Genomic DNA, 11,992 nt, shown 5'->3' on the forward strand with positions numbered 1-11,992 from the left:
AAATTTTAGAGAACTGTTTTCACTTTTCAAAAGGCTGAAAACTTATTTCAAACATCACAGTTTTCAGATGTGGTTCCAGTTCCACCGCTAATAATATACTTTTCAAAACAAACCACAAAAAATCTTTCCACCCATTCTCTTCCAAATTTCCAATCACCATCGAGGACTTTGCATGACCCTCGTTTTTTTGACGCCGGTGTTCATCGTTCACCCCTAAACATGCCAAACTTCCAATTTCCAAGTAAGCTTTGTCATGGTCTGCATCAAAACTCATCATTCAAGATGGCCCTCTTCTTGGCGTTCAGTCCAACAAACAATAATAGGCTGGATTATTTTTTGGTTCATTTTTAGTTATTTGTTTGGTTTTTTCAAGCACTGAATTAATCTGTTTTGAGGCTTTGATGTTGGGTCCACCCGTATTCGTGGCAACTTACAACTAACCTTTACTCCATCAAACTGATTGTAGGCTCCTTCCTGCATGTGTGAAAATTGAAAAATAACGCTTTGCTTGAGGCTGGGTATGTAACTTTTTTGAGATCAAGACAGAGCAAGCGAAGGAAACCATTGATCCAACTATTTGACTAAAAAAAAAAAAAAAAAAAATCTGAGATGGTGATAATGTGCATAGATTCAAACAAGTTTTATAATAAATTAATGACTAATAAAAAAAAAATGAATTTAATTATGTGCTCTACACTGGGAGTGAATAGGTGGGGGAGGGATGAAAAAAAAAAAAAAAAACCAAAAAGAATGTGCAGCCTGTTCAAGTCGACATCGGTACAGATAGATACATGGCACCCTCATAATCTGCTGCCACAGGATGCAATAGGAAGGGTAGTAACCATTACAAGGGATTGAGTAGTTGGGCAGCAGGAACACAATAAAAAAAACAAAAAAGTTCGGCAAGAGGGTGTTTGCATAGAGTCTACCACGTCACTTCCCCCACTAAGTTTCCTGCTCCTCGTTTTTGGTTTCGTTACCTGAAGATTTTGGGTCTATTCCTTCATTGGTGGATTTACTTTCATTGGACTCCTCAACCTTAGTTGTTTTGCCCTGATAAAGGTACACAAGCTTTACAAACAACACCAAGCATATATATATTATATAGAAGCATAGCTTAAAGCAAACTTAAGAAGAGCACTGTCAATTGGGAAATCTGAAAACAACAAAGAAAAAAAATTAAAAGGACCAACAAACTGGACTTTTAATAATTTACCTAATGCAGTAGATGGTCCAAAACAGTAAAAATGCAAATTTGGTTCTTGGAATTTAATTAGGAGTAGATATAGGAACGCCATTGCACTCTTGGTTTGCATGTCAGTCACCAAGAAATGGAATAGGCATAAGTGCGAATGTTTTACCTTATTTTTGTCACGCCAACCAAGTCCAAATGAGAGCAGACCCATCTTTCTTGTCGAATTGTCATTACGCGACCTACAAAAAGCACACTACCTTTATAAGGCACCACTTTCATCTAGAGGCATATGGCCTCTGCAGAAGCAACGCACAAAACCCATCTTCACCCCTGCGTTGGGCTATTGGGTAGGGAAGACATACGAACACAGTGAAGAATATATTTATTAAACTAATGGTTAGGCCACATGGTGTACGCAACTCATGGAGCTCACATACAACTTTATTGTGATTCAGGATCACATTTTAAGTGTTCCATAAGCATTCATTCTCCAAAAACTTTAATGGATACAAAATAAATAAGTACATAAAGAAACACATTTTAGATGGGTTAAAGCACTGATTGAAGTTCACCTCTTAAGCAGCTATGAAGATAGCATCAAAATCATTCCAAATAATTTTGTAAAACGAATCTCATGGTACCAAAAAGGTCCTAATTTTTTTTAATAGTACAGGGTACTTCAAGGAGCAGGCCTTTCCACCTTGTTTGGAACCATCCGAAGTTGCTTCACATCATTTTATAATTGCATTTGATAACTCACTGACTCCTGATAATATGACTTGAGAAATTTTTTTGAGTCACGTACTACACATATATTGAAGAGCGGATATAAAGAGTGTAACCATGTGAAGCAATAGTTCCCAATGCTTACAGAAAGCAAATTTGAAAAAACTGCCACCTTGCACCAAGATATTAAGGCATTTTCTTTGTTAATCTATCTTAGGCAATGGCATATACAATTGTTCATTTATTCGAAGTTGGAAGAATGAAGCCATTAAAAGGAAGGGATTACTCTGCAAATGGAACAAAGAGCTAACACAAAATACCTGTTGATCCACTTTTAGAATTTTTATTTACATCAAGGTGAACTACAAACCCAAAATTTTCTCAGGACCAATCAAGGATTTACAGGGTGTTTCACTTTAGATTATTATTTGGCCCAATTTTATTATGATGTGTTATTGTGATAAGCATTAGTCATATTAGTTCTTGTTCAGGCCCCAAACTTTTTATCAGAATTAATCATCAAAATCAGCTATCAAACAGAAATTAATAAAACTGCATAGACAAACAGAAATTTTACGTGGAGAGAATTCTCATGTACCCTGGAGAAGATAGTGCTTTAGATTGGCCAGATTCATATTGCAAGGTAGCCTCCAACATTGATTCTGCTATAACCACTTTCTTCTGTGTCTCCGCGAGCGAAGCCATAGCCTTCTCATATTTTTCCTGCATACATATCATTTTCTCGATAATAGGTGTATCATAACTCATGAAAGACAAAAATAGAAAGCTAAATATACTCTCTGCTTCCAAATATAAATGTCTTGTTTTTGTCTTTAGGGCATCCTATAAATAAATGTCTACAAAAAATATTTACTTTGGATTTTATAAACTACCCTCATCATTTCCCAAAAAATAAACATTCCTTTTTTTTAATTTTTTTAATTTTTATAAATAAAAAATAAACATTCCTGTGAAAGTCATGCCCATCTTAATACCCATTGAAGGATATTTTAGGAAGTTACTAGGCTTTGCCTCACTTATAATTGTGTCGTTCATAACCAAGACTTTTGAGACAGAGGGAGTAGTTGTTTTGTGAGATCTTTAATTTGAAGATGGTGAAAGACAAGAAAATGAATAACTACACAGGTAATGGTCCAGCTATATCATCAAACTACTTTTTTCTACGTGAAGGAACAGTGCATTTTAGAATTTACCGAACAACAAGAAGTGTCATTCTAGCGATCAGTAAAAAGTTAGAGCCAGAAAGAGACAATTATTCCCTGCATCTGATCTTTGATGCGTTTTTCTTCTTATTTGCCTTTTTTCTTTATTTGAATTTTTTAGAAGAAACGTCACTTATCCCCCCTAACTTTCATCACATTTGCAATTACCTCCTTAAACTTCAAAAACTCTCAATTTAGTATATCCATCTTTCAACTTTTTTCAATTTCACCCATCCGTTAGGATTTTTCATTAGGATTCATAAATCCTAATGGAGAGGGTGTAATAATTTCCAAAATACCCCCTTTTTTTTTTAGGAAAAAAAAATGAAAAAAAAAAATAAAAATTGCAAGGATTTAGGTGTTGGTCAGGATTTATCAGAATTTGCAAAAACACCCACACCTGAATATTTGAGAATTTTGACAATATTTAATGGAAAATCCTAACCGATGAGTGAAATTGAAAAAAAATTGAAAGATGAATACACTAATTGAGAGTTTTTGAAATTTAGGGGGGTAATTTCAAAAGCGGCAACAATTCAAGGGGGTTAAGCGAAGTTTCCCCAATTTTTTATCTTATGCAAGCGTATAATGGACCATTGCAGTCACGTCTGGGTTACATGATACATTTCCGTCCAAGTTAACAGAAAACGCTAATGGAGTGGGCAAATTGAAAGTGTTATGTAATTTGGGGAGGGGTAATGGGTGTGACTTTTTAAAGCTTGGTGGGGTGATTGCAAATCGGGTATTAGTTCAAGGGGGATAAATGTAGTTTCCCCTTATATACACATAGAATATGTTGTAACGTAGATCTACCACAATCGTTGATAACCAGGACACATCAAAAATCAGAAAGAACCTGAAGCACATGAACTGCATATCTCTGGGCAGCTGCATCTTGCTCCGCAATTATTCGAGCATCTTCCGTAACCCTTTGCTCTTGCTCTACCCTCATCAGGACCTACAGCATGCAAAAGCATTAAAAATAGTTTAAGGGACTCACAGACAAAGTATAGATCATTATTTTGCAACTAGAAACATCTGAAATAATTAAACCTGCAGCATTGCAGTTTCTTGTTCTCTCTTATCGGCTAGGACTTGCTTTAGCTCTGTTACCTCTTGCTCCAACAGCTCGACCTGCAGGATTATATAACAATTTCAAACCTTGTAAGCAAGTTGGCTGGCAAGGATTTTACGGATGAAATAACTTATTGCACTTGGAGACCTAGTAAGTTATCAGGTAAAGTAGATGATCAAAAGCATCGTCAGATGATAAAATGATCCCATACTTACCTATAGCTATTATTTTTGCCATCTCTATCAGTGCAGAATAAACTAATGAGGCAGAAGCCAAAATATAAATTAAATCACAAACAAGACCTCAGAAGCATTTTTGTGCTTCATGGATCTAAAATAGTAGTTAATAGCAATTTGTGAGGCATATATTACTTCCAGGATTTTGATGAAACATAAGGTAGCCACCCTCTTGCATAAAACATTGATACAAAAAAAAGCTTCAGAAGGCTATTCATCAATATTCAGTGCAGTAAGTCTATAAAATGTACACAAAGGATCCAATTTCAATTGGGATTTGACTTGAGAACTGACAAAAAAAAAAATTATAAAATCTATGAAAGAAAGATAGAGGGAGAGTGGAAGGAGGAAACCCTGATGCATGCCATTTGAAAGTTTTAAGAATAAACATATCTTTCAATTTAGTATAATAAACAGACAAACTACTGCATGGATAGTCTTCTAAATAAACTTTAGGTGTACCCTTGCACTCAATTGCCGCCGATTATCTTGCTTGACCATCTCCATAAGTGCTGTTTCCAGCTCCTCAGCCCTGGAAAAGAATATAAATGATTATCTTCATAAGCCACATGCAACATCTTCCTATGTCATCATAAGAGTCATCTATGTGTTGAAACTGACTGCCACCTGTAGATTTTTATAGATGCCCATTGATCTTAAAATTTGAAGCAACTCTTTATTTTAAAAATGAAAAAGAAAAAGTTAAGAGAATTGGCCATGGAGTTGATTTTGTGAAGTTTCACATTTGCGATGGCCAGAAGGAGAAAAAATAATACACAAAGAAGAAAAAGCATTAAGAAGGCCAAAAAGAACGAAGTTCTGAGTAAGGGACTGTTAAGCCCTCAATTGAGGTGCATGAACCTCAGAATTGCAGACTGGATGAGGTAAACAGGCAAAATACACCACAGTTGGTTGGCCTCCCACCTCATACCTAGTTTACTTGTGCATTGATTAATCTTTCACGAGTCTGTCATCTTTACTTTGTCATGTTACCAAATAAAATGAGTCACTTGTGCAGAAACTAGACAGTAAATAGAAAGTATTGACCTGAGTATAGCTCCTCTTTTCTCCTCCAGCAATCTGCACAATTCGACCTTCAGCCAAACCACCTGCACATAAGCTGTTAATAATTGAAATTTAAAAGGAGTTGCACAGGGATCGCTTGTATCTGTCAAGTAGTAAGCAGGAACAAGTAAAATGCATTAGACTACTATGAATTGGAAAATAGTGAGGATTATAAGATGACAAATGCATGGCAATATTCTGGCTGAAAAAGGCGGAATAATCATAACTATAGAAATTCAGTGAAACCTACATTGTTGAATTAAGCCACAAAAACAGTGGAACCTATATCAAAGCAAACCTGGTAGTCATAGATTACATGCTGGAATTGCAGATTGGATAATCTGTAAATCTCCAATAATATGGTACAATTTTCTAGGAAGAACTTTTCAGGCATTACATTATAAGTCTTGCAATAAACAATAACATCAAATATAGTTAGTGAGTATCTAAAAATATATTGTACCAAGTATTTTGATCTGCAAAAGATCCACATCTGTAATTGTGAAAGTAAAGGGTTTAATACTATGGAATTTATAGAATGAGAACAGATCACAAGTCAAATTATTTAGATGCTCATTGAATAAAATAACTATGTAGATACATATAATTTGTGTTTGGATATAAACAAAGAAAGTCAGAAATATACAAAAGTAAGACAATTTGAAATTCAAAGAATTACATTTAAATTTTTATGAGTGCTGGAAGTGTAGTTTTTCATTGTGAAGATGATTACTTAAATAGATACACAAACATTTTGATTATATAACGTACTAAAGTCAATAGCATAAAACCTATTAAACAATGGATACTAGCACAGAGAAATCTATTAAACATAAAATTGTCACATCAAGGGTCAATTCCAAGGTTCTTTTTCCTCTCTCTTCATTCTGGGTTTTAACAATGACCTTTCCCCCGGGCAGATAAGCAATGAACTTATTGAAGGCCAAGGTCAAAGCAAACCTAGTTGGCTTAGTGTTGGTATTTGAAAACTCTTCAGCAGTGGTCTTAAACACGCTGGTAAGTCATATGGACAAGGTTGAAGAAGACTGAAAAACATTTCTAGCTCATGGACCTCACAACATTAATAAAGCAACCAAATAGCGTCTGAAATATGTGTGGTATTCAAAAATCAAACAAGCATTACATACAGAAGAAGAAACGAGAAAGCCACCTGTTCTTGAAGATCTGGTAGAGAATCTACTTCTGAATCAACATTTAGGCTATTAAGCAATTCGTCCAAATTAGAGGAATGGGACTCCAGAGGAGATTTATCTCCATCGGCTGGATTATTACCTCCTTCAGTACATTCCTTTTCCTCTATCAGTGATCCAGGATCATGCTTAAAGCTATATAGCTTAGACGCAAGCCCTTTGGAATCTTTCCAAGCTCGGCCCCTTTTTGATCTCTCCTCCACTACAACTAGTACAGCTGGCCGATGTTTTTTCCTAAGTTCTTGCAGTCTAGCCTCAGTTACAGCCAAAAAACCCATGCAAGCAGTCAAGACAAGCTGACTGCTATCAAATGTAGAGCCAGTAAGGGATTGCAACAAAGTAATTGCATCCCCAGCGTCTTTAGTTGTTACTAATGCAGGACCTACACGAGATTACATATAAGAAAATTAAACTGCTTTACACACCCAAAAAACATTGACAAGGTCCAATTCATCACGTGCAACTTCATACAAATCACACACACATGCTAGTACCATATAACTCCATTAAAGCAAGTGCTGTTTGAAACAGCATAACACGAGTTCCTTCAAATAGAAGCACATCCCAAACTCGAAAAACTGTAGACGAAGTTTCTCATTAGAAGTTAAGCACGTCTTATAACAAAAACAATATGAAAAAGTCAATCTTGTAAATGCAAACCACATAAACCTCACCACTTTCCCAGGGAAGCATATTCACAAAAATGGATAAAAACCAGGGTCCAGAGATCCATGCTACCTGCACTCCCAAGTAATCCAGATGATTAACTGCACCAGAAGCATACGTGGAATAAAAAAACCACCCACACCACTCCACGTAATAAAAAGAATCACAAAAGGGGATGACCAAAATAACAAATGTTAAAAATTGACAAACCCAATTTAGGAAATCTTTCACGCATCACCTCCTCAAAAACAAGTTGGTCCACCTGATAAGCAGAAGATATCATTTAAACTTAAAGGGTTCCTCTGTATATAGTAGATCTATCAATGTCCATATGAATATAGAAAATGCTATATCAGAATGTAATTAAGGATAAATGCAAAAATCTCTGAATGGTGGAATTTTCACCTGAGATTCAATCATTTCCTCTGTATAGTAACCATCAAAGTAATCATCAATAATTCCCACCAATGTCCTGGAAGATTCCATGAAAAGATCAGTTCATAAAGCTAACCCAGCTATAATCATGTGTACCTGTTTGTGAATAGAAAGACTTTATAATGCAATCATATTTAACATGGATACAACTTTTTTCAGCACAAGTCTCTTCCTTTCAAGTCAATTACAAAAATGAAAAATTTTATGTGCTCTAATAACAAAAGTAGCAAGAGAAAGGTTAAGCCTTGTGCTTTAGTTATAAATATTGCCCTATTCAGCAATCCTATTACACCATTCCTCCCCATTTGTTTCCCCGAGAAATCAGCCACGTTCCCAAAAAAAATAACCTCAATCAAACTTACCAAAAGGCATTTTCTTCCGGCATCAAAAGTAGCAGTAAACCAGCAAAGAAATTCATTGCCTGCATGTAATTTGATACAATGTAAAATAATTAAAATAACCACAATTTGCCACATGAATAAGAAGATTGTTAAAATTCATCAACAGACCAAAGAGTATTATAGTTAAAGCTATTCAAATGCACTAAACCAAGAGTTCTCACAAAAAAATGGCTTAAGGGATTCCAAAGTGTTATGTTGGGAAATGAATTCTCAAGCAGTTTTTCCTATCTTTTTCTTTTCCTTTTTTGCTTCTTCTTTTCGGTCACAGCCTTTTGGGAAATATACAACCTAGACAGTTCTCGACATACAAAAGTGTTAGTGTTTGTAATGGGATAATAATGTAACAAGAGGATAGTATCTTGAAGCAATCATTGATCCTCGGCCAACAAAGTTAAGTTGGATCAAAAGAACTCTAAATATGTTAAAAAAAAAATGCAAAATTTCCTGCCTTCAAAAAAAGAGCAATTAACCGCCAAATTGCATTGAAGTTTCTTAATTTGGATGCCTCAAAGTAAGAACTCTTCGACAGCCAATTACCTGACAGTACCCAACAGAGGGGTTATGTCGAGCATATGCTAAAAGGACACGCCTCAAGGAATTCCTACCATCTGCATCCAAAGCAGGATGGCCTGGGAATGTACGTGGTATATCCTGTAAGCAGCAAATAAAAGTCATTCTAGGGAGAAACCCAAATTGAATACAAAGCAAAAGTAGTAGCACCTACAAATTGAAAAGACTGAAGGATAAAGTCCAAGGCAGATGCATCTAATGACCTTCTCAATCTGCCTTCTCCATTTCTTGAAAACACCAGATGAGTCATCATGCACCTTGCTTCCACCATCATTAGCTTCTTGGGCCACCAAATCCTGGTAATATCTCTCCACCCGCCGTGCCTTCACACCTACAAAGGCTTGCCAAACCTGTAATGGCAATATTGTGGCAAACACTGCATCTTTTCAAGACATAATTATGAAGAATAAATGAACTCAACAATGTCAACTCTACCTCTCCCCTAAGATCCTTTGGCACTCCCCCACGAACAAGGGACTCCAATTCTTCTTTCCAAGGAAAGAAATGTTTGGGAGAGACCTCATCAACTGGTGTGGGTTCTGTCCTGGTAGCATTCTCATTGTCATCTGATGTCTCATTAACACAATCCTTTTCGTCATCAGAAGCCCCTCCCAAGGATTCTGCCTCTTCTATAGATGGAAGATGGTTCCCATTTACAGTTTCGCGCTCATCTATCATATTCTTTCTCTTCTGAACTCGAAAACTCATCATTTTTTCAATGGCACCAAGGGATGGTCTTATCTGAGCCCAGGTTTGGAGCTTATGGGTCTTTGTTTCTTTTGAAAGCTGCCCCTCCTTTTTAGGATCACTTTCTTCTGAACCATCAGAGATGGACTTCCCACTTCTTGAATCATCACCTTCCTTGCTCTCTGAAATGGTCTCTGCTTTGCACTCAGTATCTTCAGCATGTAATCTCTCTTTATATTCCTCCTCAGAAGAGCATGGTTGAGAAGACTTTGCTATCTGTTCAAGGAAGTCCTTCCATTTATCTGATCTCTCCCCCTCCTCCTCCTGGTACCATAAATATATCTCTAAGATGGATGTACTCACCTGCTACTATCACTTTCATCTATTTTTTTAAACAGAAATTCTATATAAGGAAAAAATTGAATAAATGAATTTATTTAAGGAAGCATTTATCCTGAAGCATATTTTTACAGAAATGGAAATAATCCATCACATCTCATACTTTAGCTTAGCTACATATATAATAATGTCTACTTAGACCTGGCCTACTGATAAAAAAAATGTCTCTTTAGACCTGGCATCGTGTTTCTTCTCTAAAACTTTACCAGACTAATATATTGTCAAAACATACATAACCTTGCTATTTTATACAAACTCTTTAATGTCAAATCATGGTTTTGCCCTTTTTTCTAGATCAAAGCTGATCATGCCTAAACATATTGTCTGTAAACTAGTTTTCAGAAAGAAACAAAATTGCTTTTTCACAAATTGCACTTTGCACATGCCTCTAATAGTAAGGGTTAGTAGATTACGATAACTTATACCAGCTTCATAGAAGCGTAAAGCTTAGCCTCTGCTAGTTAGAAAGAATAAACCTTTATAGCAGATACCTTATAGATATTAGCATATTCTCTGTATCTTTGTGCGTGTTGAGGTCTCAGAGCAAATCCATAAGCATCCCTGTTGACAACAACGTTTTTTTTATTCTTCTATACAAAACGATCTTTAATCCCCAATCTTAAACTATAAAATTTAACCCAAAAAAAGAAAAGAAAAGAAGGAACAATGGTTAAAGATAACAGACATCATGAAATATAAAAGCAGGGCCAGTGAAAAACAAATTTGGCATAAGTTTGATGATCATGCATGATGCAACATTAAAACTGCAGAAAAAGAACCACAAGGGTTGCCCAATTTAATAACTTACCTGGAATCAACCTCCAATTTACGCTTACTCACCACGGACAACAACATACTTCAAAAAGAATTGCAAGTCTACTGCCCATTGCTCTCATTTGCCTTACACCAAACTCAGAATACTATAACCTTATATCACAGTTCAAACTTGACAGCTATTCAGATAAGATCCACCATGCCCAACACTCGAATCCTTACTAATTTTCTCTAAATCCCAAAATTTTACTTCATCACAGCATCAAATTAAAGAATAGCGACTCTGAATCATTAACAGCAAGATTCTAAGAAATATTGTTATAGAAACAAGATGACAATCGATACAGGTCATGACCAGAGAGAGTGACGTGTAAGAGAAAGAATTTGTCAAATTTTCTTCAAATAATGCGAGGTAGTTTAGGGTTTAAGGACGCGTGGAGATGCAAGAAAACGAAATGTGTGCGAGATTATTACCTCCTGGGCTCGAGAGTGTGGAGGAGATTGAAGCTCAGCTCCGTCATCTTCGGGTGAGGAATTTGGGAGAGAGATTAGGGTTTGGGCCGCTTGATTCGGAGGCTGTGAAAGCCTGTCCTTGATTTTCTGCTGATTGAAATTTTCCTCTTTTTTTCAATTTATTTTTTTTTTCTACTCCTGTGTATGCGAAGATCGTGAGCCGGTTTACTGTAGATTTCGAATTCAAAGCTCCCTTCCTACTTCTAGTCGTTACAGGTGGAGGTTGATGATCACGTGCTGGCTTAGCGCGCTTTGGAGGTGGATGTTAGAGATACCGAGGATGCGTGGGTTTACTCCGACGCTGAAATTAATAATTTTAAATATTTATTTTTTATTTTATTGGGCGAATATGCGATATAAAGTCGAGTATTTACCATTCATATGTAATTGTTTTATTTATTTATTTAAGGTTGTAACTTCTTTTGTTATAATTATTATATTTTTCTACTTATCAAAAAAAAAATTATTATATTTTTTTAAAATGAGTGCAAGAGGATTGTAAACATAGAATTTTAAATGAAAAATACTAGATTTATAACCTTTTTTTTTTTAGGCTGTGTTTGTTAAACTACACGAAACTGTTCATGAACTACAGCACTGTTTACGGATAAAAAAAAGGAAAAAAAGAATAATAATAATTGGTCTGGGAAAATAAAAAAGTGGTATTGAGAGGTAAAAATTTTTGTTTTGTAGTGATTTTTTTATTTAAATAGTAATAAAAAGTAAATGATTTGATATAATAGTAAGAATATTTTTTTGAGAAAAAAAGGAAGTGAATAGTGTGGTGGATGTGGGGGAATGTGAGGGGGTTTAACA

The 11,992-nt window shown here is 35.6% G+C and overlaps 1 protein-coding gene across 2 annotated transcripts; it reads right to left on the reverse strand.

Annotated features, from left to right (window-relative positions):
* Nucleotides 1–619: 619 nt before the first annotated feature.
* Nucleotides 620–11,443, reverse strand: LOC132191314 (uncharacterized). Of its 2 annotated transcripts, XM_059606264.1 has the most exons (18): nucleotides 11,138–11,443; nucleotides 10,381–10,450; nucleotides 9,239–9,814; nucleotides 9,007–9,153; nucleotides 8,771–8,884; nucleotides 8,195–8,253; nucleotides 7,803–7,869; nucleotides 7,608–7,659; nucleotides 7,406–7,498; nucleotides 7,226–7,309; nucleotides 6,692–7,113; nucleotides 5,503–5,564; nucleotides 4,918–4,987; nucleotides 4,198–4,278; nucleotides 4,001–4,102; nucleotides 2,499–2,644; nucleotides 1,362–1,434; nucleotides 620–1,053 (listed from the first exon to the last, which is right to left on the reverse strand). In XM_059606264.1, exons 1-18 carry the CDS (start codon nucleotides 11,182–11,184, stop codon nucleotides 946–948), a joined length of 2,373 nt encoding a protein of 790 aa, XP_059462247.1. In that variant the 5' UTR covers nucleotides 11,185–11,443; the 3' UTR covers nucleotides 620–945. The 2 variants fall into 2 exon arrangements, with proteins under 2 accessions (XP_059462247.1, XP_059462248.1); XM_059606265.1 differs by lacking the exons at nucleotides 6,692–7,113; nucleotides 7,226–7,309 and having other exon boundaries at nucleotides 5,503–5,575.
* Nucleotides 11,444–11,992: the final 549 nt, after the last annotated feature.

The sequence above is a fragment of the Corylus avellana genome, chromosome ca9, assembly GCF_901000735.1.
Source record: "Corylus avellana chromosome ca9, CavTom2PMs-1.0".
NCBI classification, from domain to species: Eukaryota; Viridiplantae; Streptophyta; class Magnoliopsida; order Fagales; family Betulaceae; genus Corylus; species Corylus avellana.